At 35.7% G+C, this 27,439-nt stretch overlaps 1 protein-coding gene across 6 annotated transcripts in view; it reads left to right on the forward strand.

The window, feature by feature from the left end:
* The window catches only part of LOC145247521 (mitogen-activated protein kinase kinase kinase 13-like), a 280,001-nt gene that overhangs the window by 167,736 nt on the left and 84,826 nt on the right, over positions 1-27,439 (forward strand). For all 6 annotated transcript variants that reach the window (XM_080109342.1, XM_080109340.1, XM_080109343.1 and 3 more), the window contains exons 3-9: positions 1,891-2,120; positions 4,104-4,287; positions 6,490-6,681; positions 7,670-7,828; positions 10,742-10,900; positions 12,691-12,799; positions 15,777-15,886. In XM_080109342.1, the coding sequence (XP_079965468.1) occupies positions 1,891-2,120; positions 4,104-4,287; positions 6,490-6,681; positions 7,670-7,828; positions 10,742-10,900; positions 12,691-12,799; positions 15,777-15,886 (1,143 nt within the window). The remainder of the gene's footprint in view (positions 1-1,890; positions 2,121-4,103; positions 4,288-6,489; positions 6,682-7,669; positions 7,829-10,741; positions 10,901-12,690; positions 12,800-15,776; positions 15,887-27,439) is intronic.

Genomic DNA, 27,439 nt, shown 5'->3' on the forward strand with positions numbered 1-27,439 from the left:
TGTTTATCCATTGCTTGCAGTGATGATCATGATCATGCAGATGGTTTGTGAGTCCGGAGATAACTCGTCAATCCGATCCAAGCTCTGTAGCATCTCCCGCATGTGGAGTAGCTGTGGAAAGATTTTGTAGTAGAGGTATTGACTGATCTGTCTTTTCGAATGGCACGTTTCCTCTTGCGTTCATCAATACATCCAGATTCAGCAATCATGGCCCGTTTGTGACTTACAGTATGTCAGGAACATCTGTTTTGAGCTAGGCTTTCCCACATGTCAGGATAAAAAATTGAACTGTTTGAGGGACGTCGTCAAGCTGTTCTTGAATAGTTTTTGCTGTCTTCTTACGGTTTTTTTTTTACCTTTGACCAACTCACCATAAAGGAGTTGTTTTAGGAATAGAAAAAAAAAAAAACCCAGCTTATATATAATCTGTTATTATATAAAATAAACTTTTTGTGTGTGAATTATGTATCTGGCAGTGTTTTTAAATAGGTTTTGTATCAATATGTCTTCAATAAGTATCGATAATCAATAAAATCCAATGAAAGAAGAAACATGCGATTTTGACCAAAGTTAACACCTTATACAGCCTAATATCACAAGTAAGTTCCAGAAGTTTTATTACAACACAAGCCGAAAGGCCCGGCATATCAAATAAACAGTAGACTATTTGATATGGCAGGGTGCGTTTAAAATTAATGTTTCTATTTAGAGTACAAATGAAACGTGATACTTTAGCATTTTAAACTTTAATTCCAACCATAATATATAAAAAATAATTGTTATAAAATCAACAGTAGGTTCTCTACAGTGCAATGTAGACTACAATGTATTGCGGACTAAGTCCCTGCAGGAAGGTATATGAAGCTTCCTCTCGGTACAATGTGGTGAGTCCCCAACTAGAGCAGGCAATGAATCAGTTTCACCATTTTTGAAAAAAAATAAACAATATAGGAGTGTGAAACATTCATTGATCATTATTCAATCCCGAACAACATCAGGTTTACCTGAGATATATATATATATATATATATATATATATATATATATATAGTTGATGCAGTGATTGCAGGTGATTAAATAACTTACTGACTAGAAGGTTTTCTAACGAATGATAAAAAATATTTTTTTGTATAGTTTTAAAGGTTGAAAACTTCAAAGACTATATATATATATATATTTATTTAGTAGGAATGGTAATTAATAAAAACTGAAGAAAGTGCTCAATACTGTTGTAGAGCAAATATGTGTTTTATTTTTTATTACCGTACCTTTCTGTTATATATATCTATATATATAACAGAAATATATATATATATATATATATATAGGTTAATGTCTCCGCCTCGGAGATCTGGTGTTTTTCTTAGAAAGTCGCCCATTTTTTATTTGGACATATTTTTTATTTATTTATTTGTTATTTTTAAAAACAGTACACATGTCCGTAGATTATTCGTTGTTTGGGTTTTTTTTTTAGACTTGGTGGCAAAATTTCAATATTGTCTTTATAATTTTGTTGTCACAAACATTTCGTTGTCGGGCATAAAATCTTTCGGCATATATTTGATTTAATTCTGTAATAGATTGTGGATGCAAATACGCAAATGCCGAAGTGACGTCATGGTAAGGAAAAAAAAACATGAAAAGGATGCACAGATGATGAGGATGTTAGAGATGACAGAGGTCAGATAGAAGAAGCACAATCACATTTTATTCGGGGAAAGTACCTGGAAATAAATGTTACAACAGGATAAAGTCAGTTATTACTTGTCTTCTGTTCCTTTGCGACTGAGTCTACATATTAAAACATGGGTAACATTACAATTCTTCAAGTATTTAAAATGTTTGAAATTGCATTTTAATTCTTTCATGGTTTTTTTTTTTCCATTACAGCATGCTACAGCTGGAGCACCTCAGCCTTACCGACAAGTCCTCCTCCAGCAGTACACCTACAGCATCACCAAAGTCGGCACCAGTCACACCAACTCACGACACCACCAATGGTGTAGATGTAGGTTACAGAGATGGCAGTCAGCGCAGCTTTTTTGAGGGCTTGCTGGGGTGTCTGCGCCCTGTTTGGACCATAATTGGCAAGACAGCTGCTGCGGAACTTAAACAACAAGGTTTGAGAGAATTCCGTTCTTATTTACACTTTCTGTGCAATCAGTATAGGAGACCTCTTCTTGGCCGACTTAGAATCCTCTCCCTTCATGCAATTATCATAGCACTACTTCCTGTTCGACAATCATTAAATCTCATCCTATTTTCAACTTTTACAGTATCCCATACTACATTTGACTGTCATAAGATTCCATCCTACATTTGGTCGCCACAGGCTCTCATCATACCTTTGGTCATTACAGGCTCTCATCATACTTTTGGCCGTCATAAGATCTCGTCCTAACTTTAGATGTCATAGGATCCTGTCCTAATCATAGGAATACTGTAGGTGTAACTACTAGGTAACTCCTTACATAAGATTTTCTTCATTAAACCATTATAGGACCTACATGCATACATCCCACCCATTCTTGTGACTATCACAGGACACCTCAATACATGTGAACATCATAAAACCACTTGCAACTATCATAGGACCTTCTCTACATGCTCTTATATGTAATCGTCTCAGGCCCCTGTTTATTTGTTACAATCATAGTATCCTTTGGTTGACCATTGTAGGACCCTTTTCTACATGCAACTGTCATGCGATCATCATAGGAACCCCTTGCTACATGCGACCATCATGGGACCCCTTCCTATATGCGACCATCATGGGACCCTTTCCTACATGCGACCATCATGGGACCCCTTCCTACGTGCGGCCATCATGGGACCCCTTCCTACGTGCGGCCATCATGGGACCCCTTCCTACGTGCGGCCATCATGGGACCCCTTCCTACGTGCGGCCATCATGGGACCCCTTCCTACGTGCTGCCATCATGGGACCCCTTCCTACGTGCGGCCATCATGGGACCCCATCCTACATAGTGGGACCCCTCTCCATTCAACTAGCATAGGATAGGACCCTATATGTGAGACTCATTAACCTCCTTCCTACTTGCAACCATCATAAGACCCCTTTTTCTCTACATTCGCTGACTATAGGATTATTCATCATATGCAATTCTTATAATTACCCCCATAATAGTATTCCCATTGTATTTTTATTTTTTAAACATGCAATATTCCTATATGAAAATCAAAACATTTTTTTAATTACTTATTATAATTGTAGATAATATGGGAGTAAAGAGATTTGTCTAATTCATGTGGTTATGGTGAATACGGACACATCATGTAAATTAGATGAGCAAATGAAGAAAGTGAGAAACATCTTTCGCTAAATTCTTACAGAGATGAGAGGGAAAGGTAGTTTGCTTGAAACATTTTTGGTAAATAAATGTGGAAGAGTATAAAAAGGCTATAGCAATGCAAGTAACCAGGTGTTGTGACGTATGGATAAAAATGGGCGAATGAAAGAGGGTCTTGTAGAGCTTGATTTTATATGTCTTCAGATATCCATTTGTTTTCCAGATCAGAGAAACAAAACGATAAACTAGACTTACTGTTTGAGATAACTGGGATCATAGACGTCTCTGATATTTTATAGAATATAATCTCTTTTTCAGTTCTGGAAATATCACAGACTTCTGCCATCCTGGTTATCTCTTGTGTTACAGTTATTGGTTAAAATAGTATTACTACTTGTGGTGATATTCACTTTTGTTTATCTTACTCAGCTTCAACTATTAATAAACAGAGAGGGAGAGAGAGAAATGTTCAGAAGCAAGATTAATAAATTTTGTATGAAATAAGAGCAAAGGGGTGAGAATTCAATCAGCATACACTGAAAGAGGGTGAAAGTGATAGAAAATTACAAAGAGAGATAATCACTTGGTGATTTAATTGCAAATTACGGCTAATTAAAAACAATTAAAATAGAAGTTTTAATGTAAACTAGGTCCTAAAACCGAGGAATATTTTAGCATGTATTTTGTGTGATAAAAATAAATAGGGGGAAAAAATGTGGGGGGGGGGCTAATGTTGATTGACTCAGCCTTAGTATAATAATAATAATAATGTTGTGTATTCTTGTATTGTAGATGATTGGGAAACTCCTTTTGAGAACATAACAGACCTTCAGTGGCTTGGAAGTGGAGCACAAGGCGCTGTCTTTCTGGGGAAACTTAATTCGGAGGAAGTAGCGGTGAAAAAAGTCAGAGACGTCAAAGAAACTGATATCAAAAATCTTCGCAAATTAAATCATCCTAATATTATATCATTCAAGTAAGTTGTTTTTTGGGTTTTTGTTTTATTTTACAAGATGACTCACCACTTATTGCTGTGGTGCGTTCACCCTATGGATAATAAATGTTACTTCCACTTAATATAAAGACTGGAAGAATATGTGTCCTGGCATTAGCACACGTCATGAACACTTGGCAGTCAGACATATAAACAAACTTTTTATCTGCAATTCTAAATTTTTCAGATGAGATGTGAGTGTTTGTACTTTTTTCGTTACTCTGATAATTATTCTCATCTTGGGTGTTATTGGCAACGTTTGTAGTGTTTCGGTTTTTGTAACCTACAACCTTCCTGGAATATTAAATCCATGCTTCTTTTTCTCTACCCGTCCTTTCCTTAGAGAAAAGAAAACATGGATTTAACACCCGAGGAAGGTTGTAGGTTTCATCGACCGAAAAGTTGTGTCAATAACACCCAAGATTGAGAATAATCGTCCGAATAACCAAAACAATGCAAGCAATCATTATTTTTTATTTTTTTTTTTTTCTATAATATAAATCTCACCTGTCTGTTTAAATGTATGTATGTATGTATGTTTGTATGTCTGCCTAAAATTTTCAACAGAGGCGACGGATTTTCACAAGATCGACATCCTTTTGAAGCTTGACCCTTCGGATGATAAATATAAAAAAATTGGCCAAAAACATTCATTCTTTCACCCTCAACTGAGCACTTTTCTACAAGGAGGGATCGATTTTTTTTCGTTGACATTTTTGCAAGTCATTCCAACCTCGCATAAACGACGTCACATAAAACACGTTATTTTGACCGCCCATGACGTCACAATCGCGGTAGGCGCATCGATAAAGCCGTGCATTGTTTTTCACCTCCTTTTCCTCTGCTGCGTTACAGGTTCAAGCCTGCTTACTACTCCTAATTGTTTTTTGCTCAACCAACACCCTTACACACACCTCCACTTTCTTTTCCGCCTTTGCGTTGCAGGTTCAAGCCTGCCTGCCTACTACAATTTTTTTTTTTTTTTTTTTTGCTAAATACACATCTTCAAACACTTGGGCAACGCTGGGCAACGCTGGGCAACGCTGGGTACTCAGGCTAATTTATTTAAAAATGTCGAAAACCAAACCAGTGGCCCTAGGATACGGTTTTTTCAGCTTATGATATGGAATATGTTTTCCGGCCCCTGGTCTCAGTATTTGCCCCACCTTACTATGTTATTTATAATATTATTTGACAATATTCGCATGTATTATATACTTTACTGTATTTTGTTACCAATTTTTTATGCCATATCCCGGGATTCTACTGTAATATATGATTTTTTATTAAACGACTAAAATCATTATTTTCTGAGACTTTTGTTGTTAAACAACTTATTCATAGAAGACTTAGTGTTTTAGCGCCTCTTCATTTTTACAGAAACATAAATCATAAAATTGCCTACCCATTAATGAAACAGCTGTAATGGAAAAAATCCAGGAAATAAACGAAGGTTATAAAAAGAAAACTTGAGTCTTTGAATTTTTAACAAAATTTTACACTATATATATATATAGACCTACTAGCAGGGATACCTAACATTGCCCAGGATTAAATGAGAATCAATGCAGGTTTCACATTTCCAATACTTTTATTGACATCGAAACCAGTGAAATTGTTCATTTCTCAATCAAATTGTTTGCTCTAGTCGGGGACTCACCACAGTGCATTGGATGGAAGTTTGACATGTCACCCCATCGTGACTTAGTCCACAATACGTAGTATTCTACATTGCAGTGTAGAGAACCTATTGTTGATTTTATAAAATTATTTTTTATATATAATTGCTTGAATTAACGTCGAAACTGTAAAATGAAAAAGTCAAGTATCCTGGTTCAGTTGTGTTCTAAACAGAAGCATTTATTTTGAAGGCACCCCAGTCTTGTCAAAGAATCTACTGTTGATTTTATATGTCTGGTCTTTCTGCTTGTGCGGTGATAATTGCTAGAATTAAAGTTTAAAATGAAAAAAATCAAGTATCATGTTTAAATTATGCTTTAAAAAGAAGCATTCATTTCAAATGTACCCCTGTCATATCAAAGAACCTACCAAAAGAAAAAGTCTGATGATGATTTCTCTCCCGAACAAATAGAGACATCGACCAGTTTTTAAAAATCTTTTTATTTTATTGTTATTCTCTTCTGTCACACTTTAATATTTTTTTTTTCTTTTTTAATCTTTCAGGGGAGTATGCACTCAGGCACCATGTTTTTGCATTATCATGGAATACTGTCCTTATGGGCAACTGTATGAAATTCTTCGAGATGGCAAAGAAATTCCTCCTGCACTCATTTTAGACTGGTCGAAACAGATTGCCAGTGGGATGAACTATTTGCATTCTCACAAAATAATTCATAGAGATCTCAAATCACCAAAGTAAGTAACAACCCTTGTCAATCATAGGTTGTCTATCAAACTGATGTTTTATTCTTAATTAACTTGTATTATTTCGCTTGTTTATTTTATTGTATTATTTGATATTTGCAACTAGAAATAAAAGGTTTAACACTCCTAAAATTTGTACTAGAATTGTCCACAAAAACCTGTGGCGCAGTGGTTAGAGTACTGAAAATACCATCTTTAAAAAAAAAAAAAGGGGGGGGCAAGGTCCTAAAACTGCAGTGCGCCTCCTGAGGGGAGGGGGGGTCACCTCAAACACACAAAAGGGAATAAATCCAAGAAAGTAGAATCTCCACTCCCGTTGCGCCTACTCTCCTGCCAGATCTGGAATCTCTCCAGCACCGAACACTGAAGCTCGTTTTGTAGTTTCCAGCTTCACGTGCACACAAGATTTTGCGAGAACGCGCATAATAAAATGCTGGCCGCCATCTTTGTTTTTCCTTTTCTGGGCCTGAACTCACTCGCTCCACACCCATGGTAAGACTTCTGTTTTTCTTAGCTTCTGACCACAAGTACTTAAAAAAATTCAGTTGCAAAAATGATATTTTCCTGAAGGTTGAAGATTCAATTCTCAGTGTTGGCGACCAAAAAATACAATTGCAAATTACTTGGGACCTCTATCCAGACATTGCTGATCGAACAAGTGCATGCTACCCCTGTAAAGTAAATAAAAGGTTCTGTTCAGAATTCCATCTAAATTCCCAAGTTTACATTTCTGAGTTTATCAAGAAACACCTAAAGAAGGGCGAAGGTTACATCGACCAAAATATTGTGATGAAAATTACACTCAAGATTTGAACAGTTGTCTGTGGAATCGAAATAATATGAATCCTTTACCATTATCATTTTCCTGTTCACAAAAATGTTAAATTTTTCCATTTTGAAGTACTAATAAGTGATTCAGTAATAATTTGCTAATTATTTATTTATACATTTTTTTTTTTTTTTTTAATTTTCTTTTCAGTGTTCTTGTAGCCAAGAATGACATTGTTAAAATTTCCGATTTTGGAACTAGTCGAGAATGGAACGAAAAAAGCACCAAAATGTCCTTCGCTGGCACCGTGGCCTGGATGGCACCAGAGGTTATCAGAAATGAGCCTTGTTCTGAGAAAGTAGATATCTGGTAAGTTGAATTTTTTTTTTTTTTTCAGCGTTTAGACGGAGGTTGAAATGCTTGAATATTGTCTTCAAAACGAACTTTGATGTTCAGATTTCATCTGAAGCATTGTAGACTAAACTCGTACAACATAAACAGCCGGGACTGCTGAGAAATGATGAGGAAGTTATATAAGTGGATGGCGATAAGGAGGTCTGTAATCCTGTAAACTTCCCAGACAGGATGGCACCCTGATAATTAGTTGTTAGTTTCTGGGTAGCCGGAAAGCGATAAGTTGAGAAAAAATGGATGTGATTAATCCTATGATCGACTGAGAGTAATATGGAACATTTACGATTTTCAGTCAAGAAGAAAAAATATTTGGGGGACTAGCTGTTGAGAAGAGAAGGTCAGTTCACGGATATCACAAAGGTGTATGGAGGTTCAAACAGAACCCTGTATTTACTTCATTGGAGTAGCTTACCCTTGTTCTGTCAGCCATGACCAGGTAGAAGTCTTAAATAATTCGTAATTGTATTCTTAGTATTACTGCAACTGAGAATTGAACTCTCAATCTCCAGAAGACTGCTGCTTGAAATTTACTACTTATATCCATTACGTGACAGTTCTACAGAGCAAACTACCCCCCACCCCCCTAGATTTAGTAGAGGATTCCATTCAAACTTCAGATTCCTGAGTGCAAGGTACAGAATTCAAAGTTGAAGAAGATATCTCTGAAGAAGGTTGGAGGTCTCATCTGCTGAAACATTGTGGGAATAATCTCCAAGATGAGAACAGTAGTTCGAATAATCCAAATTATCAATCCTCATCTCAAAAATTCCAAAACAAAAGATAAAGATTTATTTGAACTAAGCAATTTTATCTTTACATTTAAAAAAGATGAAGAAACTGAATAAAACTCATCAAGATGCATCAACACATCTAAACGCAGTATCCCGCATCTTTAGCTATAAGCAGTCTGAACTCAATCAAATCCTGTGACATTTTTGATGGGATGCAAGCACACTGAGATATTGTGATCAACTGTGCAGGAAGCTGGAGGGTTTCTTCGCCTGACTAGTGATCCAAATTCTTGTCCTTTTTCCCCATTTCAAAAAGGTCTACGACGACGAAGAACAAACCAAATCTGAAGAATTCTTCGATGTGCTTAAGTGCTTTCTAAGCCAAATGTCACTACTCCTCCGATATCAAACAGATTTTGCTCATGGTTAGTTTCAATAACGTAGTTATGTTTAAAACTAGTGCAGCTACCTGACGTTGCCTGGGTGACAATCCTCCTTCACATCATTCTCATCTTCCCCGACATCATCCTCATCTTTATCATACTCCTCATCATTCTTCTCCTCCTTTTCATACTCTTAATCTTCATCTGCTTATTCCTCATCTTCATCATCATTCTCATCTTTATTATCCTCATCTGTATCTTCATCATCCTTATCTTCATCATTCTCATTTTTATTATCCTCATCCACCTCATCATCATCTGCATCGTCATCATCTTCATTTGCATCTTCATCATCTTCATCATTCTCATCATCATCCTCCATTTTATTGTCTTATTTCACTTGGTCAAGGATCTGACATTTTCTGGCAGCCCACAATCTCAGTGTCCAGACTTGGTTGTCTTGAAGGATAATTCCATTCAAATTCCACCAAGATCCTTACTCATTGTTTACTTCGAAGTTGTCATCTCATTTTCCTCCACCCTCTCACTTCAAGGCATCTGCATTTTCTTATCTAAGAATAGCTCTTCTCAATATTGCCAAATCAACGTAACCAGAGTTCCTCAAACGTTGGTATATTCAAGTATCAGAGCTGATATCCCAGATCTAATCTGGCCTAACATTGTATATCCATCTGATTTTTGCTCTTATCATGATGAAGACTGATGAGTGAGGACTGACTACATGTGTACAAATATACTTTGGGAGAGAACGTATTTTATAATTTATGTAAGATTCTAACTACAATATTGACGCTGTAAAAACTAGTGCCTTAGTAATGAGTACTTTTCCTATACATTTTTTATCAACCACTCATATGTTTCTATTTGCATATGAACAAACTTAAAAAAATATTGCATATAGAGACGTGGCGATGCCCAGGAAAGCCGAGGTGTGTACATATGCACATTCCAGATGGATTTTGATCTACATTATTGTGTCCCATAAAAATGACAGAAATTATAATTATCATGAAAACAAAGAACTGTTTACATTCCAGGTCGAGAGTTTATGAATTAAGCAATGCAAAATAGAAAAAAAAAACTGTAATATCTTAATATTTATATTCCCAGGAATGTCGGTTGATGTCTATATAAGAGATAACATAAACAAGAGAGCAGACTGACAGCGGTCGAGCGTGATTGACATTTTTGACAGCTCTCCATTGTCATGCCATACACCAAGCCACTCCTGATACTAACGTCTTTCTCATTGTCAATTGGTAAAAAGCTTAATTGTAAATAAAATTTATATGTTGATAAAATTGTTTGTGTTGATTTTAGGAAAAATGACAAAAGAATTGCCAGTTGTCTATACGATTTTAGCAATTGAAAAGTGCAAGCTATAAAATTATATATACATTCGACATTTGTTTCGTTTTTCTGTCTCTTTGATCTTCACCCTGTGATCTGCTGGGACATCAAAATCTACAATATGTCAGTTTGTTTTCTTTTTTTTTTTATCATATAATGTCCAGTCTCCTTTCGAGGTTGATTGACATTTTATCAGCCCTTGTGCCACACACACAGACCAAACCCTACAACTAGCATCTCTCCTTGGTAGTTATTAGTTCACTGTGCAAATTATCCAGGCAATTTCGTCTGCAATATCATATAATTAATTAAATTTGCTTTCTTTGTTCAGTTAATAATTTAAATGAAAATTCTTCAGTTATCGAATTCTTTTCCATTTCCAGGTCATTTGGTGTCGTATTATGGGAGTTACTGACGGGAGAAATACCCTATAGGGATGTTGATTCATCAGCAATTATTTGGGGAGTTGGCAGCAATAGTCTACATTTACCAGTGCCATCTACATGTCCAGAAGGGTTCCAGCAGTTATTAAAACAATGTTGGTAAGTTATCATTAATTTAAACTGGGAATTGTTGCCATATTTTTTATTTAAGGGTATGCTCACTAAAAGTTGTAAGGTTCTTTTTTTTTTTTTTTTTTTTTTTTTCTTTTTGTTTTTTACACAGGAATCATCACTTATCAAGGCCCGGAGGCCACTCAAGAATAAGGGTTAATGGGTATACATTAGTCAATGTGATTATAGCGTAGTAAACATAAGTAGTGGGATTTTTGTAAATTGGATTACTTAGGGGGACGGTTCATCAAGAACTTGTTTACATTGGACTTGAAGACAATCAGATTGTAGTCAGATGGAAAGAAGGCAATCGGAAGAGAGTTCCACAGGTGTGCAGTTCTAAGAAAAAAGCTTTGTTCATGGAATCTACATTTAGGTCTAGGCACAGACAAGGAGTATGGGAAATTATTTATAGTGGTTTGGGCCAGGCGATTGTTTTTCGTGAAAGTTTAGAAACTGGTGATAGAAACTGACCAATCAAATTGAGCCATGTTCTGCTAGCAACCAATCAAAAACCAGAATTACTCTATAAAAATATTCAATTTTTTAATATTCTAGCACATAATTTTTTCAGTGTCAACACGAGAAAGATCTTTTGCTCTTTGCCTGCAAAATTATAAAGTCCAGTACCTGTATCTATCACTGGAAATTTATCTCCAAGACTTGTACAGAATAGCTACCCATTGGAAACTCTTCTGAAATTAAATTCAATTATCTAAGTAGGATCAATCCATAGAAGTGAATGTGGTATTTTGGTAAGAGTCTAGTGTAGGTTAAGAAGTTTAAATGTAACACAAATCATATGATCACTAGCTGACCCCCCCCCCCCCCAATCAATTAGGGCTTTATGAACTTTTTGTTTTTTACTTGGGATGCTACTACTTATCAGAGTTCACTCTAGGATAACGCTTAATGAATGTTAGGTAGATGATGCGACAACCATGATGATCAGTAATTGTGGAACTGGGGTAAGTCTTAATTATTTAAGAGGATGGCTCAACAAGAACTTATTTACATTAGACTTGAAAACAACCATGTTATTGTCAGCCAGGAAGCAGCCCCACAATATTGGGTTCCACTGATGAACAGTTCTAGAAAAGAAACTTAGTTTGAGGTTTTAGGCACAGATAGAGAACAACAGGAAATTGCCGACGGTTGTTGTAGCTAGACAAATATTTGTTACAAACGTTTTACAGAGAAGAGCCATAAATTGGAGCTCAGTCGAGCACTTACCATAAAAGTAACGATATAGCAGAGATAAGCTTGCAATGTCTCTTTTGTCAGAAAGAGGAAGTATGGAGGTGAAAAGGTCCTCGGCCACTAAATTTCGAAGACGGTTTTTATAACTTTTCAAGACAGCAAAAGGTATTCTTAGGGACTCCTCCCCAGATGTGGCAACAGTACTCCATCTTTGGACGTGTTTGACTCTTGTACATATAGAGGATTGCATCAGGAGTGAGAGACTTTTTTGGAGTGGTAAATGATTTCACCATTTTGTTTTTTTTTCCAGTGGTTTTTGCGACAAATCAGATGTAGGTCTTACATTTCAAATCAGGAATGGTGATTTTTTTTTTTTTTTTTTTTTTTATAAGGAAGTCACCACTTATCAAGGCCTGGAAGCCACTCAAGAATAAAGATTAATGGGTGTACAAATATTAATGAGACAATATTGTAGTAATCGTTGGTAGTGGAAATTTGGTAAATTGGATTAAAAAAATCTTTGTCTTATATTTTCTTCTTTGGAATTTGATTTGATATCCTTTTTTTTTTTTTTGCAGGAGAGCCAAAGCTCGTAATCGAATGTCTTTCCGGCAAATTTTAATGCATCTTGAAATTGCATCTCCAGAACTCTTGAACTTCAACAGAGAAGATTTCAAAGAAGCACAGGTTAATACTAGTTTTCAAATCCTATACATAAAAGACATATTTGATTAAAATAAAATATGCATCAAGTGCGCTTGAAAGCCAAATCACAACGTAATATAAGGAAAATAAACAAATATTTTACTTGTTTGAAATTTATAACAAAAATATATTTCGGAGCTATACTCCATCCTCAGTATTTTGTTTTCTTTTTTTTCTTTTCTTTTCTTTCTTGCCATGTTGTAAAGTTAGAGAAAGAAAAGTCTGTCTGTAAAGAGCCGTGAATAACATCTAGGGTGTGAGTTCCATAGACTTTTCTTTCTCTAACTTTACAACATGGCAAGAAAGAACAAAAGAAAGAAAACAACATACTGAGGATGGAGTTTAGCCCCGAAATATATTTATGTTATAAATTTCAAACAATTAAAATATTTGTTTATTTTTCTAATATTACGCTGTGGTTTGGCTTTCAAGCGCACTTGGTGCATATTTTATTTTAATCAAATTAAATCAACGTTTCCATATGGAATTCACACCCTTGACATATTTGATTATTTCTGTATTGTTAGGTATATAATTGACCTAGTGGATGCCATCGCAGATTATGGAATTGGCTATGCAAGGTTCAAACCCTTGCAGATCTCTTGCAGTATATTGCTGCTTAATGGTATATTTTTACTGTTTGGTTGAGATGAGTGACTAGAATCGGTGAGGGTATGGTTTCATATGATCTTAAATAATAGCAAGGGGAGACTTGATTCCAAATATTTCTCAAATGTTATATCTCCCCTCTTTTGGAAATAGGGTATGATAATGAATAGCTCTAGTATCAAATAATCCTTATATACTGTGGAATTTACTTTATGTGTGAAAACCAAATAGGGGAGATATGACATGAGAAATATTTGGAATCAAGTCTCCCCTTGCTGTTATTTCAGATCATTTGAAACTATAGCAGCAAGTTTTAGTCTCCCCTTCATCAAGGCTAGACATTTTGGGGAAATATCAGATATTTTGTAATTCATGTGCAAAACTAGGAAAACAAATGACTATAATTAAAACATTTTATGGCTGTAAAAATGTACCAAAAATAGGCTCTAGATGATGGATGATCCCCTTAATGTGCAACCTTAAGAGCAGATGTCATATAACCCACTATACAACTCAGGTCATTATCTTTCCAACAAGCCTTCATTTGTTAAATTCTGATCAATAGTTGCTGAGATTTGGAACTTATAAAATCACCAAAAAAGGTGGTATATTTATATATCTATCTGTCTCTCTCTCTCTCTCACTCTCTCTCTGTATATATATATATATATATATATATATATATATATATATACTGGTAGCCAAATTGAATATTGAAATGCTTATATCATTGGTTCTATGGGACGAAACTACATGAAAATTTGCAAGCTTTTTTAATTTTCTATGGTTAACATTTTATGGCAATTGGTAAAAAAGAACAGATATTGTCAAACCAACAAAATATGCCTAAATTTGCCTACATTTGTATATAGTGTCATGGCAGATCAGCTTCAGTTTTGCTACTTTGGGATGAATTTTGATTAGGGTTTTTTTTTTTTGATTATCTTTAATAAATAAATAAATAAATATATATATAATTCAGATATGAAAAACTGAGAGTTGTGAGGAGGTGAAGAGTACACAGACTACTGGGCAAGTCTAAATAATTTTAAAAATTAATCGTAGTGCAAATTTGATGAATTGGATTAATTAAATAGACGGCTCATCAAGAACTTGTTCACATTGGACTTGAAGACAACCAAATTGTAGTCAGATGTAAAGCAGCCAAACAGAAGAAAGTTCCACAGGCGTGCAGTTCTAAGAAAGAAGCTTTGTTCATGGAATCCACGTTTAGGTTTAAGCACTGAGAAAGAGTGGAGGAAATTGATAGTGGTTTCAGCTAGACGAGTGTTTTTCATGAAAGATTGGGGGAGGGTGCAACCATAGAGTGGAGATCAGACAAGTGCTTGCCATGAAAATAACTATAAAACAGAGACAGGTTCGCAATATCTCTTCTGTGGGAAAGAGATTGCAGGGAAGAGAAAAGGGCATCCCCCTTGTAGGCGAGGAAGTCTATTTTGAACTGTCAAGGCAGGATAGGGTGCTTTTAGCAGCTCCTGCCCAAATGTGGCAACAGTACGCTATTATATTTCCAATAACATGGTACAACAATAAAAAATGAAAATTGGTTGGTTTGGAAAGTTTGATTTGCCAACTTAAATCTTATTTGGGTCTGACTTTGAGAATAAGACGAGATAACTTTATAGGCATGAAGATGCAGTTTTACATTGTAACACCGTATTAAGTAATGTGAACTCTGGTTGACAAAAATATGGAATAGGCAATCATGTGTTTCTATTTTCATATGGACAGACAAACTGGAAAAATACTATAACTTTTTTTAATAGATTATATATTTACTAGCAGGGAAACCCAATGTTGCCCGTGATTGAATGATGATCAACGATTATCATATCCAAGAACCTACTGTTGATTTTATATGACAGACTTTTGGCCATATGTGATAATAAAACTTCTCAAATACACTTGTGAGGTTAGAATGTGTAAGATGTTAACTTTGGTAAAAATCCTTCTTTTATTGGATTATTTCGATTATCGATACTTATCAAATACCTTCCGATACAAAACCTATCTAAGAACATTGCCAGACACATAGAAAATCTTCGTTTGAAATTTCATAATCGCCTGTTCCTTCTTTCATTGGATTATTTTGATTATTTATTATCGATTCTTATCAATTCCAATAACAAAACCTATCTAAGAACATTGCCTGACATATAAAGTACCTTTGAGTGAAATTTCATAAAAACCGGCCCAGCCGTTTTCAAGTCCATAGGGAATTCACATACATGTACACACAAAGTTTCTTTTATATATAATAGAAGATAGATAGATTTTTATTACTTTACCCACTTTTACCTACGGATGTGTTTTTGTGTTTTTTCTGCAGATATTTTGGAGAGAAGAAATTGCGGAACAACTACAAAAGTTTCGAAGTAAAGGTTCGCATATACCACAGCTTGAGGAGGAACTGGTTCGTCGCAGAAAAGAAGAACTCAGGTAAGAAAGATTAAGAATATTGGTAAAAAACAAAAATGCTTCTTGTTCTCAGAATCCAGGATGGTTTTTGATTCCCAGCATCCAGGATGATTTTAGCTTTCCAGCATCCGGGATGGTTTAAGCTTTCCAGCATCCGGGATGGTTTAAGCTTTCCAGCATCTGGGATGGTTTAAGCTTTCCAGCATCCGGGATGGTTTAAGCTTTCCAGCATCCGGGATGGTTTAAGCTTTCCAGCATCTGGGATGGTTTAAGCTTTCTAGCATCTGGGATGGTTTAAGCTTTCTAGCATCTGGGATGGTTTAAGCTTTCCAGCATCTGGGATGGTTTAAGCTTTCCAGCATCCGGGATGGTTTAAGCTTTCCAACATCCGGGATGGTTTTAGCTTTCCAGCATCCGGGATGGTTTAAGCTTTCCAGCATCCGGGATGGTTTTAGCTTTCCAGCATCTGGGATGGTTTTAGCTTCCCAGCATCCGGGATGGTTTTAGCTTCCCAGTATCCGGGATGGTTTTAGCTTCCCAGCATCCGGGATGGTTTTAGCTTCCCAGCATCCGGGATGGTTTTAGCTTCCCAGCATCCGGGATGGTTTTAGCTTTCCAGCATCCGGGATGGTTTTAGCTTTCCAGCATCCGGGATGGTTTTAGCTTCCCAGCATCCGGGATGGTTTTAGCTTCCCAGCATACGGGATGGTTTTAGCTTTCCAGCATCCGGGATGGTTTTAGCTTTCCAGCATCCGGGATGGTTTTAGCTTTCCAGCATCCGGGATGGTTTTAGCTTTCCAGCATCCGGGATGGTTTTAGCTTTCCAGCATCCGGGATGGTTTAAGCTTTCCAGCATCCGGAATGGTTTTAGCTTCTCAGGATGATATTAGATTAATTAATTTATTTTTTATTTTTACACATTATAAGCCAAAACAGAAAAAAAATAAATATCAAAAGTTTTATTTTTGGTCCGTACTCTCAAGAAATATACCTCCAAACTCACATTCCCTAAAACATATACTACACTATCCTCCATTCCCCAAATTAAACATTGAACAATAATACAGTACTCCATTAATAGTAGTAGTATAATTTTGACTTCAGACCGATACTAAATTTCTATTTATAATAGAAGTAATAGTATAGGTCCAGCTTCAGACAGATTCCAAATCTCCACTAATAAAATAATCGTTTACTTTCAGCTTCAGACAGACATATACCAAACCATCATTAGTAATAAAAATAATAGTATATTTTCAGCTTCAGACAGACATATACCAAACCATCATTAGTAATAAAAATAATAGTATATTTTCAGCTTCAGACAGACATATACCAAACCACCATGAGTAATAAAAATAATAGTATAATTTTGATTTCAGACATACAGATACCAAATCTCCATTAATAAGTAATAAAAATAATCCCATAGTCTTAGCTTCAGGCAGACATATACCAAACCACCATGGTTAGGCAAAAAATGTCTTGTTTTCGCTCTTAAACAATCCAAAAAACAATAGATGGTCTAATCTTTAGAAAAAGTAGGAACAGTCTTACTCTCAATTTTTATTTTGTTGTTGCTCAACTCCCCACTTGCAATGAATTTGTACACACATATATGTATTAAAAATAAAAAATTTTTAAATATATTTTGGGACACTTAAATAGGATAATCCCTAAAGTAAATGTGGTATTGTGGTGACTGCACTGACTCTAGCTAAGAATAGGGTAGACAAGGGATGATCAATGAGAGTCTCATTCGCTACATTTTTGATGACCTTATGCCTAACTTGTTTAAATAATTCAAAGTGTAATATCTATTCTTGTTTCAATCCAAAATACCCTTTTAGACGAGGGCCATTTTTATTTCTTCCAGTGTGCTGCTTTTTGTAGAGATGGATTATATTTACTTCTTTTTTCGGCTTTTGGGTTGGAACAGAGCCTTACTTGCACTTTGTTTTTTTTTGTTTTTTTTAATGTTTTTTCCCTCACCACACATCAATGAAATAATCTTACTTAATAAAAACGATTTTTCTAATTTTTTTTTTTACATAGATTGTATATATATATATATATATATATATATATATATATATATATATATATGGTCATCCACATACAGTACTGTTTCGCTGTTTCACAGCTCATCAGTGTGGCTAGACAAGCAACTACCTCAAGCCAGGATCGAAACTCGATCGCCCAAACGACAATCAGGTCTTAACTGTTGTGCTATATGGCTGCTGCTATGCGGACAGTGAATTAACAATGTTTTGACATTGTCCAAATACCTAAACTCAGTTTGTTTACACAAAGAGCATCGCTTCATATGCTAATGGTAATTTGTGTATCACTTCCCAAATGCTCAACGTAAGATACGGAGCATTATATATATATATATATATATATATATATATATATATATATATATATATATTATTAGATATATATTATTATAGATACATATAAAAAAAAAAGCACTTTATTTGGGAATCTTTAGTAGGAGCACCCATCGTGTGAATGTGGTATTATGGTCACTGAGAACTGAAGCTAGGAATAGCTTAGACAAAGGTACAATGACAAGAATGATCATAGACCCCCTTCCCCATTTCCTTCATTGGCCTTGCACCTGATTTTGTTTTGTTAAACTTTGTTTTGCAAAATAAAATATATAAATCAAAGTGTAGTATCTGTTCTCTATCATTGGAGTAGAAGTCTTTCTAGACTGAGACCATTTTTATTTTTGGTCTCAATCCAGAGAGCCTCTTTGTGTGGAGATGGATTATTACCCCACTTTAAAAATCGGCCTTGTATCTAACTCTGCCCTCGCGGGGAGACAAGTAAATAGGGATTTTAAAAAAATGCATATATAAAAAAATAAATGATCTCTAGAGGACGATTTGTTTTGTAATCGTTACCGCCTCCACAGCATCAAGTTGGTTTGTTGTTCGTATTTGAGTAGTGGGTGGAGGTGTTAGAGAATGTGCGTGAGGGGGAAGGGGAGGGTTGGAAACTTCGCATTATGAGATTCATTGTAATTTCTGAAATAGGTCAGCCATTAAAATATTTTCATCCCGTTTTGTAAGAAGGAGAACAACAACAGCCGCATGGAGGAGAAAGGGACGAGGGGGGGGGGTAGGAAGGAAGAGGGGGAGGAAGATTTCAGTTTTATCCCAAGTCAAATTCCCCCAGCCTCCTCATCACTTCTGGCAGATCAATATTATTTCTTGCTCTGCTGGTAGCCTGATGATTCAGGCAGCTAACAAGCAAGATGCACACACATTAACAATCTCTCTCTCTCTCTCTCTCTCTCTCTCTCTCTCTCTCTCTCTCTCTCTCTCTCTCTCTCTCCTGCTCTTTGTCCTCCGTCTCCCCCTGTCTCTCTCTTTCTACCTTTTTTTCTCTCCCAATTTCTCTCTTTTTCTCTATTCCTGTCCCTCTCTTCCTTTCTGTCCCTCCCTTTCTTTCTGTCCCTCCCTTTCTTTCTGTCCCTCCCTTTCTTTCTGTCCCTCCCTTTCTTTCTGCCCCTCCCTTCCTTTCTGCCCCTCCCTTTCTTTCTCCCCTTCCTTCTCTTTCTCCGTTTCTCTCTCTTTCTCGCCCTTTCTTTATTTATCTTCATCTTTCCTTTCCTCTCTATTTTTTCCTTTATCTCTTCTCCCCCCCCCACCCCAGTCAATTGTTTCCAGGACGTATTTTCTTCTTCCACAACCATTAATAAATTATGAAGTGTCTGTCTACAAAGGTTTCCCAATAAAATTTCAAAAATACTAATTACAAGGGCCAATAATTATTTCTTGATTTATGTGTTGCTCTTTTATCATTTCTTAATTTAATTAATAACCCCATTCCAATAGAAATAGTCTTAATTATTTGCACTATCAATTATCTAATATACATTATTTCATTAAAATGAGTGGAAAAAACTACTTATGCTTCGCCAGTGTACGCACTGGCTATTTATCTAGATATATTACTGAAATATTAATAATTATAAAACTCTGTGAACCATTTGGGTATGATTGCTTGCTTGAATCTTACATGGGTGTATGTGTGCAAATTACAACTGTCTGATATATATATACAGGCGGCAAAAAGAAAGTCCGCACTTGTAATTTTTTTTCAAAAACTGTAAATTTAAGCTAAATTTAATGTAACTGTTTAAACAACCTATATCTCATTTGATTGGCCTTTTATTCTTCTATAATTTTACCTGTTCATATTTGACTTTTAATTGAAATATTCTAGTGTTCACGTCAATTTAAAAAAATAACTTTAAATTGAGGAGGCAAAAAGAAAGTCCGCACAATGGAAAATTGTTATTTAAATGTAACTTTAGGACATGAATGCAACACAAATACAACAGGAACACAATGAACTAGTTATTATTTAGTAGCATAGCCCTTCTGCAATGTGACAATCTGCAATCTTTTGGGAATTCCTTGAATAAGATTGCAGCAATACTCCGGGGAAAGGGCATCCCACTTTTCTTTAATTTTTGTCCAAAGTTCTTCTAAATTTGAAATTTTATCATTGCATAGCTGTTGCTTGATGTAATGCCGTACGTTTTCGATAAGATTGAGGTCTAGAGATTGCACAGGCCAATCCAAACACGGAACATCATGCCCTTCCAGGAACTTCTTGACACTGCCAGCTGTATGAATGGGAGCATTATCCAGCATGAAGATGGGATTATCATCCAAATTCCGACCAAAGTAGGGTAGAAAATGTTAAGTCAACATATTAATGTACTTGGTCGAATTAATTCAACCTTGCAAGTGAACTATAGGCTCTGGACCATTGGTACTAATAATGCCCCACACCAAAACTGAAACTCCACCACCTTGCAACATCGAAACTGAGCACCTAGGATTAAATTCTTCGTCTTTCCTCCGATGGACATACTGCCTACCACCACTGCCTAGCCTATTGAACTTGCATCTGACGAAGTCCAGACAGCGCTTTCTGTTCATACAGAAATCATTAGCTTGTGTCTTGCAACATATCCTTGCAAATTAAATTCCTTTAATCTGTTCTTGACAGTAGAAAGAGAGCACTTTTTAACAAGATTACACTGTTGTTGGAATTGGAGAACCGTTTCAAATCTGTTAAGCTGCAGATCTTGATAGCATTGTCTTCCCTGTTAGAAGTAACTCTGAAACGGCAAGATTTAGGGGCATCACAAACACTGCCGGTGTTTTGGTGCTTTTACAGTCTTTCGTACTGTTTTCTCCTCAAAGTTTAGGCCAATTTCTCGATTGGATAAACCAGAAAAGTGGAGATTATTGAGCTCCTGATGATCACTAAGAGAAAGTTGTGGCATATGGACTAAATGTTACGTTGTATAACCGAGAACAACAACAATTACTGTTAGAGATGCTTTGTTGCCTGTTAGTGGATATTTTAAACTTATTTAGGGGCGATAATTTAAGCTGGTTTTAAGCGAATTTGTTGCTGCGGACTTTCTTTTTGCCTCCACAATTTGAAGTGATTTTTTTAAATTGACATGAACACGAGAATACTTCAATTAAAAGTCAAATATGAACAGGTAAAATTATAGAGGATTAAAAAGCGAATCAAATGAGGTATTGGTTGTTTAAACATTTACATTCAATTTAGCTTAAATTTGCAGTTTTTGAAAAAATTACAAGTGTGGACTTTCTTTTTGCTGGCACTGTGTATGTATATATATATATATATATATATATATATATATATATATATATATATATATCATTATTATTATTATAATTTTTAAATGCCTACAAACACTAGTGTTTCATCCTTTTGGGAATCATCAGTGCAGGGTGACATGATTACTGCTGGTGAGGAGATTCAAACCCAGCCACAAAGCTATCTCTGACTCCATTAGCAAGAAACTAACCTCATGGCCAACCTCAACCGCGAGAATTATCATTGAAATTTAAACATTTATTTACAAAAATTTCAGAGGGTGTATAGTAAAAATTAAAACAAAAATTTTCTTCAATCTATTCTTTAAATAAATATTGAAATGCGTACATCAATTTGTCAACTTGTAAAATAATTTTCATTGTCGGGGGAGGGGGAGTAAGCAGAAAAAATAAATTGAAGTCCCAGAAAAAAATGCTTTCTACATAAAAATCGACATAAATATTTCCAGAAAATGCCTGAAAGATTTTTAAATCGAATAAAACCACGATTTTAAAAAGAATTTTTAAAGAAAATGGTCTTTCTGTAGCTCATATTTTTCACATCCTGAAAATTTTTTCGTATGCAGGGACAAAAAAAATGTTTGCATCACGTTTCATAAGCTGAAAATTTCATCGGCAGAGTCTTTTGTATCTAGAGGTTTTATTGTATATTCGATTCCTGTTATAGGATTAAATGGTAATAAACGAAAGGAACACAGGATTTTTAGGAACGAAACATGTATTCACATATATACAAGCAAAGTGAGTTGAGTATATCCATTCCTCAATGGTAGGATGTTTGCACACGTCCTGCTTGCTCGCGTGCCAATCTCAGACTGCCGGGCACCAGTACTCAATACCGGAAGTGACGTCATGGGATAGTCCATTAATCTCATGGAGGGACGTCTCCAACAATTCCAAAGCAACCTATCAACCATTATTTAAACTCCATAATCTGAAATGTGATAAATTTTCTTTAAAAAGACACTTTTTCAGTTGAGGTAAGAAATTTTATGAGCTGGATGACCTTCATGATGCCAACCCATTGAGGTGATGGAGATCAGTGCTCTAGGTGATTGCCTACTAAGGCTAAAGAGCACTTCACCTGGCCTTAATTTTATTATAATTTCTTTTAGTAGTACTAAACCCCATTTGAAACTGCATAATCTTACTTCACAGATGTATATTTATCATTGATCTTCTGTCTGACACCATGCGTTGACCTTCCAAAACTTCCAATCTCCCATGGATAAAAGGTGCCTTCAATAATTTTCTAGATGTTTTTCGTATGGGAACTTTTATTGATGGTACACACATGAAAAGCTAGTCCTTTTTGAAGTAATCTCCTCCGGCTGCAATGCACTTGTTGTACCATTCCAACAACTTCTAGAAGGTCCCATGGAAATCCTCTTATGTGAGCGTGTCAATGACCCTCATCACAGCCTCTTTCATCTCCTCAATTGTCTCATAACGACAGCCTCTAAGGTTTTCCTTGAGCTTAGGGAATAACCAAAAGTCACAGGGAGCAAGGTTTGGACTATAGGGAGGGTGAGAAACCTGAATTGATCAGCTTGATCATCTCCCTACTGTCATGACAACGTCTTTCTTTCTGATCTTCTCTGAGCATTCTTGGAATAACCTTGTCCAAATCTTCCACATCTTCAGTTCCTCACAAATAATTGTGTGTACAGTTCCCACACTGACATCAAACTGTGCACTTATTGTCTTTATAGATGCACAACGGTCCTTATATATGAAAGTCTTTATTTGGCCAATCAACTCTGGTATTCTGACTTCCTTAACCCTCTCACACCTCTCATCATCTTTCACAGGCGCCCTGCCTTCCTTGAATCTCTTATGTCACTCAAAATCTGATGCTCGATTCATGCAAAATGGTCCAAAAGCAGTCTGAAGCGTTCTATACATTTCTGTGGCATTTTTCCCAAGTTTAAAACAGAATTTTATTGCATATCGTTCTTCTAAAGTGTCCTGACATCTAGATTGCATTTTTAAATTCACCAGCTGTGATAATCAGGCTTTAGTAGGGTGTGTTCCAATTCCTGCTGTAGCTGTTCATTTGAATCTAAAATCATAAGAATTGGTCAGTTATCTCGTAAAGTGTAAAGCAATGATATACTGAATTTTCAAGAGTCTACGACAGTTTTAAATGTCTGTACAAAAAAGTCTTGAAACTTATTGAAGGCACAGTGTATGTATTCTTTGGCTTCTTATTCAATGCTTCTAAGAACATTCAAAAAATTATCTAAGGAAAATAAGTCATATTATACTAGCTGAACTATTAGACATGTTATGCAGTCAGGAACATATAAATAATAGAATTGTCACTTTATAGCCAGGGCTGCAGGGTCAGAAGCTACAAGGTTCAACTTCTAGGATTCCCACAACTATGACTCCTAGAATTTCAAAATATCCGACTGAGATTCCTTATTTTTAAAGTCATTCAACATTAAGTAATAATATACAATTTGATCATGTTGATTCATCAGTTTTTGTTGGATCGCAGAGCCTTGTCAGTGGATGACTATTTAGGAATACTAGGCACTGCATGTTGGAGGGCGTCAACACCGCCTAGCAAGAACTGCAAAAAGCCTTACATCATCATCTCCCCTGACCGGTATATATATGCAGCGGGTGACCACATGTAAATTTAATATTCTCTTGACATTTTCTCCTTTGAAGGAAGCCGGTCCAACCCATCTAGGGCGAATGCCACTGGCATACATATTGCCTTCCCCTCTATGCAAAATATTCTGAAATATCCATTCTTCTTTATGGAAACGAATTGTGTAATTAGAGGTTGACACCTCGCTGCAAGAACTGCAAAAAAAATCAACATCATCTCCCCTGACATACGTGTGACTGGGGACTGCTTGTGAATTTGATATTCCCATGGAACTTGCTCCTTCAAAGGAAAATGCTAAGACCTGGCAAGGGTAAATGACACTTGAAAAGAAAAAAGAAAAAAATCCTGAGTAAATTGATTTTTGAAAAATATTTCATCTAGCATATAAAATTATCTTGTTGAGTTTTCAAAATTGTCGTTCATAACAATTAATCTAAGAAATCAATATTTGATTCTGATGAGCCATTTTTTCTTTTCTTTTTTTTTTCCACTTGCTCCCTCCTCCCAACCTCACCCCTCCAATTAAAAAAAATAATAATTGGAATCTGATTACAACACTCTGATGCTGGACACTTCTAGCATTTGTACGACTCTGATGGTGACTCCTTCAGTCAAAGGCTTTGCAAAGTTTTTTTATTATATTTTGTACTTGTGAGATCAATGTCCGAATATATCGATCCATGAGTCAGTGAATAAAAACTGTCCCATCTAGATCTTATCACTGTTAGTAGAAAACCAGATGGAAATAATAATAATAATAATAATAATAATGAAGATGAGGAGGAGGAAGAAATAAACAAAAACCCTGATTCATCCTAACAAGTAATTACATTGCTGTCTCATCTTTCCAATTCCTGACTATAAAGCACAATCATTCTAACACTGTTGGGGAAAAAAACACAATTACGTAATAATCATTTCTATTCCCTTTTCATAAAAATCTGAGTTAATCATTCATGAACTGAAAGATTCGCTTCTCTGCAGTCATCATGTTAAATTCTTTCAATCCCTCTCTTCGGAAATGGTCTTCCATAGTCATTTTAATTTCGGCTTTGAAATACTTCATTTCTGCCTATTACAGAAAATTGACGATTGTTGAATCGGACAAAAAGTTGCTCATAGGAGGTGTAGTGACTGCTGCAAAAAAAAAAATCTGGTATTTGAAATAAAGGTTATCCCCAAGTTCCAATCCTGGATATGACCTTAAACTATATCCGATGGTGAGGCCCCCAGCTTGCGAGCTTTGGGAAGTGTGGAGCCATCCTTTAATTGCCATTGCTTCCAAGTCCACTCTGACCCGATGTGGTAGTACCTGTTAGGGTCCCAACTATGGGTTGAATAGAAACCGACTTGAAAAAAATATATATATTCTATTAAAAAATTTTTCTTCAAAATAACTGGATTCGGCACAAAATAACCTGAAAAGGGTTGATATGCCATAAAAAAAAAAAAAAAAAACAACCCCAAGTTCCGCATTTATTTTTATTTTGACTTCCGGTTTCTGCTAAGCATTCAGTTTTATGATGCATGCCCTGGAAAAGCCCCTTCTGATTAATGTTTACCAGTTTGAAAATATTCTGTTAGTTCTATAAAACAGATGTTTGTTTGCTTATTTTAAAACCGGTGAACTGAAAGTCAAATGGAAATAAACCAAAATTTGCTGCCTACCAAAATTGCCGATCTTCAACTTGTGTAAAAATGGTCAACTTCTGGATTCAGCAAAAATGCCTGACTACAATTTCTTGCCTTGGAAGTGACTATAAAACGAAAATCCTTTTATTTATGTTTCTGATTGCAATGTTTTGTTCTCTGTCAGTGGAGGATGAATCCTTCACGACTGAGACAATTTTTATTTTTGTTCCTTTTCTCCGCATTAAAAAACGACCCTGGTGTCTAACTTTGTCCCGTGGGGAGGCATAGTAAATTAGGAACATTGTCTGATAATTCAGCCAGTTGAATATGACTTATTTTCCTTTCATTATAGTTTTTTTAATGTTCTTAGAGGCATTCAAGGACAAGCCAAAGAATACGTATCCATGGGAGGTTGGGAATTATGGAAGGTCAACGCATGGTGTCAGGCAGAAGATCAATGATAAATATACATCTGTGAAGTAAGATTATGCAGTTTTAAATGGGGTTAAGAACTGTTAAAATAAATTGTATCAAAATTAAGGGCAGATGAAGTGCTCTTTAACCTTAGTAGGTAATCACCTAGGAGCACTGATCCCCGTCATCTTACTGTTTTTTTTGTTTATTTTTGTTTTTTGTGGGAGTCACCACTTATCAAGGCCCAAAGGCCACTCAAGGGTAAGTGTTTATGAATGTAAAGTGGTAGTGTAGTAATCGTTAATGGTGTAAATTGGGTAGAATTTGATTATTTATGGGGACGGCTCAACAATAACTTGTTTACATTGGATTTGAAGGCTAACATGTTGTATTCGACGGGGAAGCAGGACAGCAGAACAGTGTTCAACAGGAGGGCAGTTCTGGGATAGTAGCTTTGTTCATGGAATCTGCGTTTAGATTTAAGCACAGATAGAGAGTGGGGGGAAATCGTTTATAGTGTTTGTAGCTAGTCGAGTGTTTTTTTGTGAAAGTTTGGCAAGGGGGAACAATAGATTTCATAGAACCACAGGGTTGGCGTTATGAAGGTCATCCAGCGTATACAAATCTTCTTAGGACGAATCAGGGTTTTTATTTCTTCCTCGTCATCATCATTAGCCAAAAAAAAAAAAAATCTCTGGTGTCCATTTTTAATGAATTAAAATCTTCCGTATGCAAAAATTGCCAAATTCCGAACTCTAAAAATATTGTTGATTGTGACTTCTTGCGTCAGCTATGGGTACTGGCTGAAAAACCTTGTTGATCTGTCACGTTGGTATTTGAAATATCATTCTTGGATTTGTCCACTCATTAGGAACAAAGTGTAGTATCTGTTCTGATATAGCACTTCATGTTTTCTGTCCTCAGTCAGTAAACGATTTTGCCCCAATCCCGATCTCCCCATCTTGGACAACTGAATTTTTAACCATATTAAAAACGAACCTTGCCCTTGTGGGGAAGCAAGTAAATAGTCATACATCTATGAAAAAGATTGTTTGTCACAAATTTGAAATATCGATGTTAGATGTGTTGGTCTGTCACACCAAAGTTTGAAATATCAGTTTTAGATCTCAGTAAGAGAGGCTGTCTATTAGTTTGTCACTCTTTACATACTTAAATGTGTCGATTGATCTCATTGAGGGTGATTGTCTGTTGGTCTGT

The sequence above is a fragment of the Euprymna scolopes genome, chromosome 25 (assembly GCF_053919585.1).
Source record: "Euprymna scolopes isolate OS-2025 chromosome 25, ASM5391958v1, whole genome shotgun sequence".
In the NCBI taxonomy this organism is placed as follows: Eukaryota; Metazoa; Mollusca; class Cephalopoda; order Sepiida; family Sepiolidae; genus Euprymna; species Euprymna scolopes.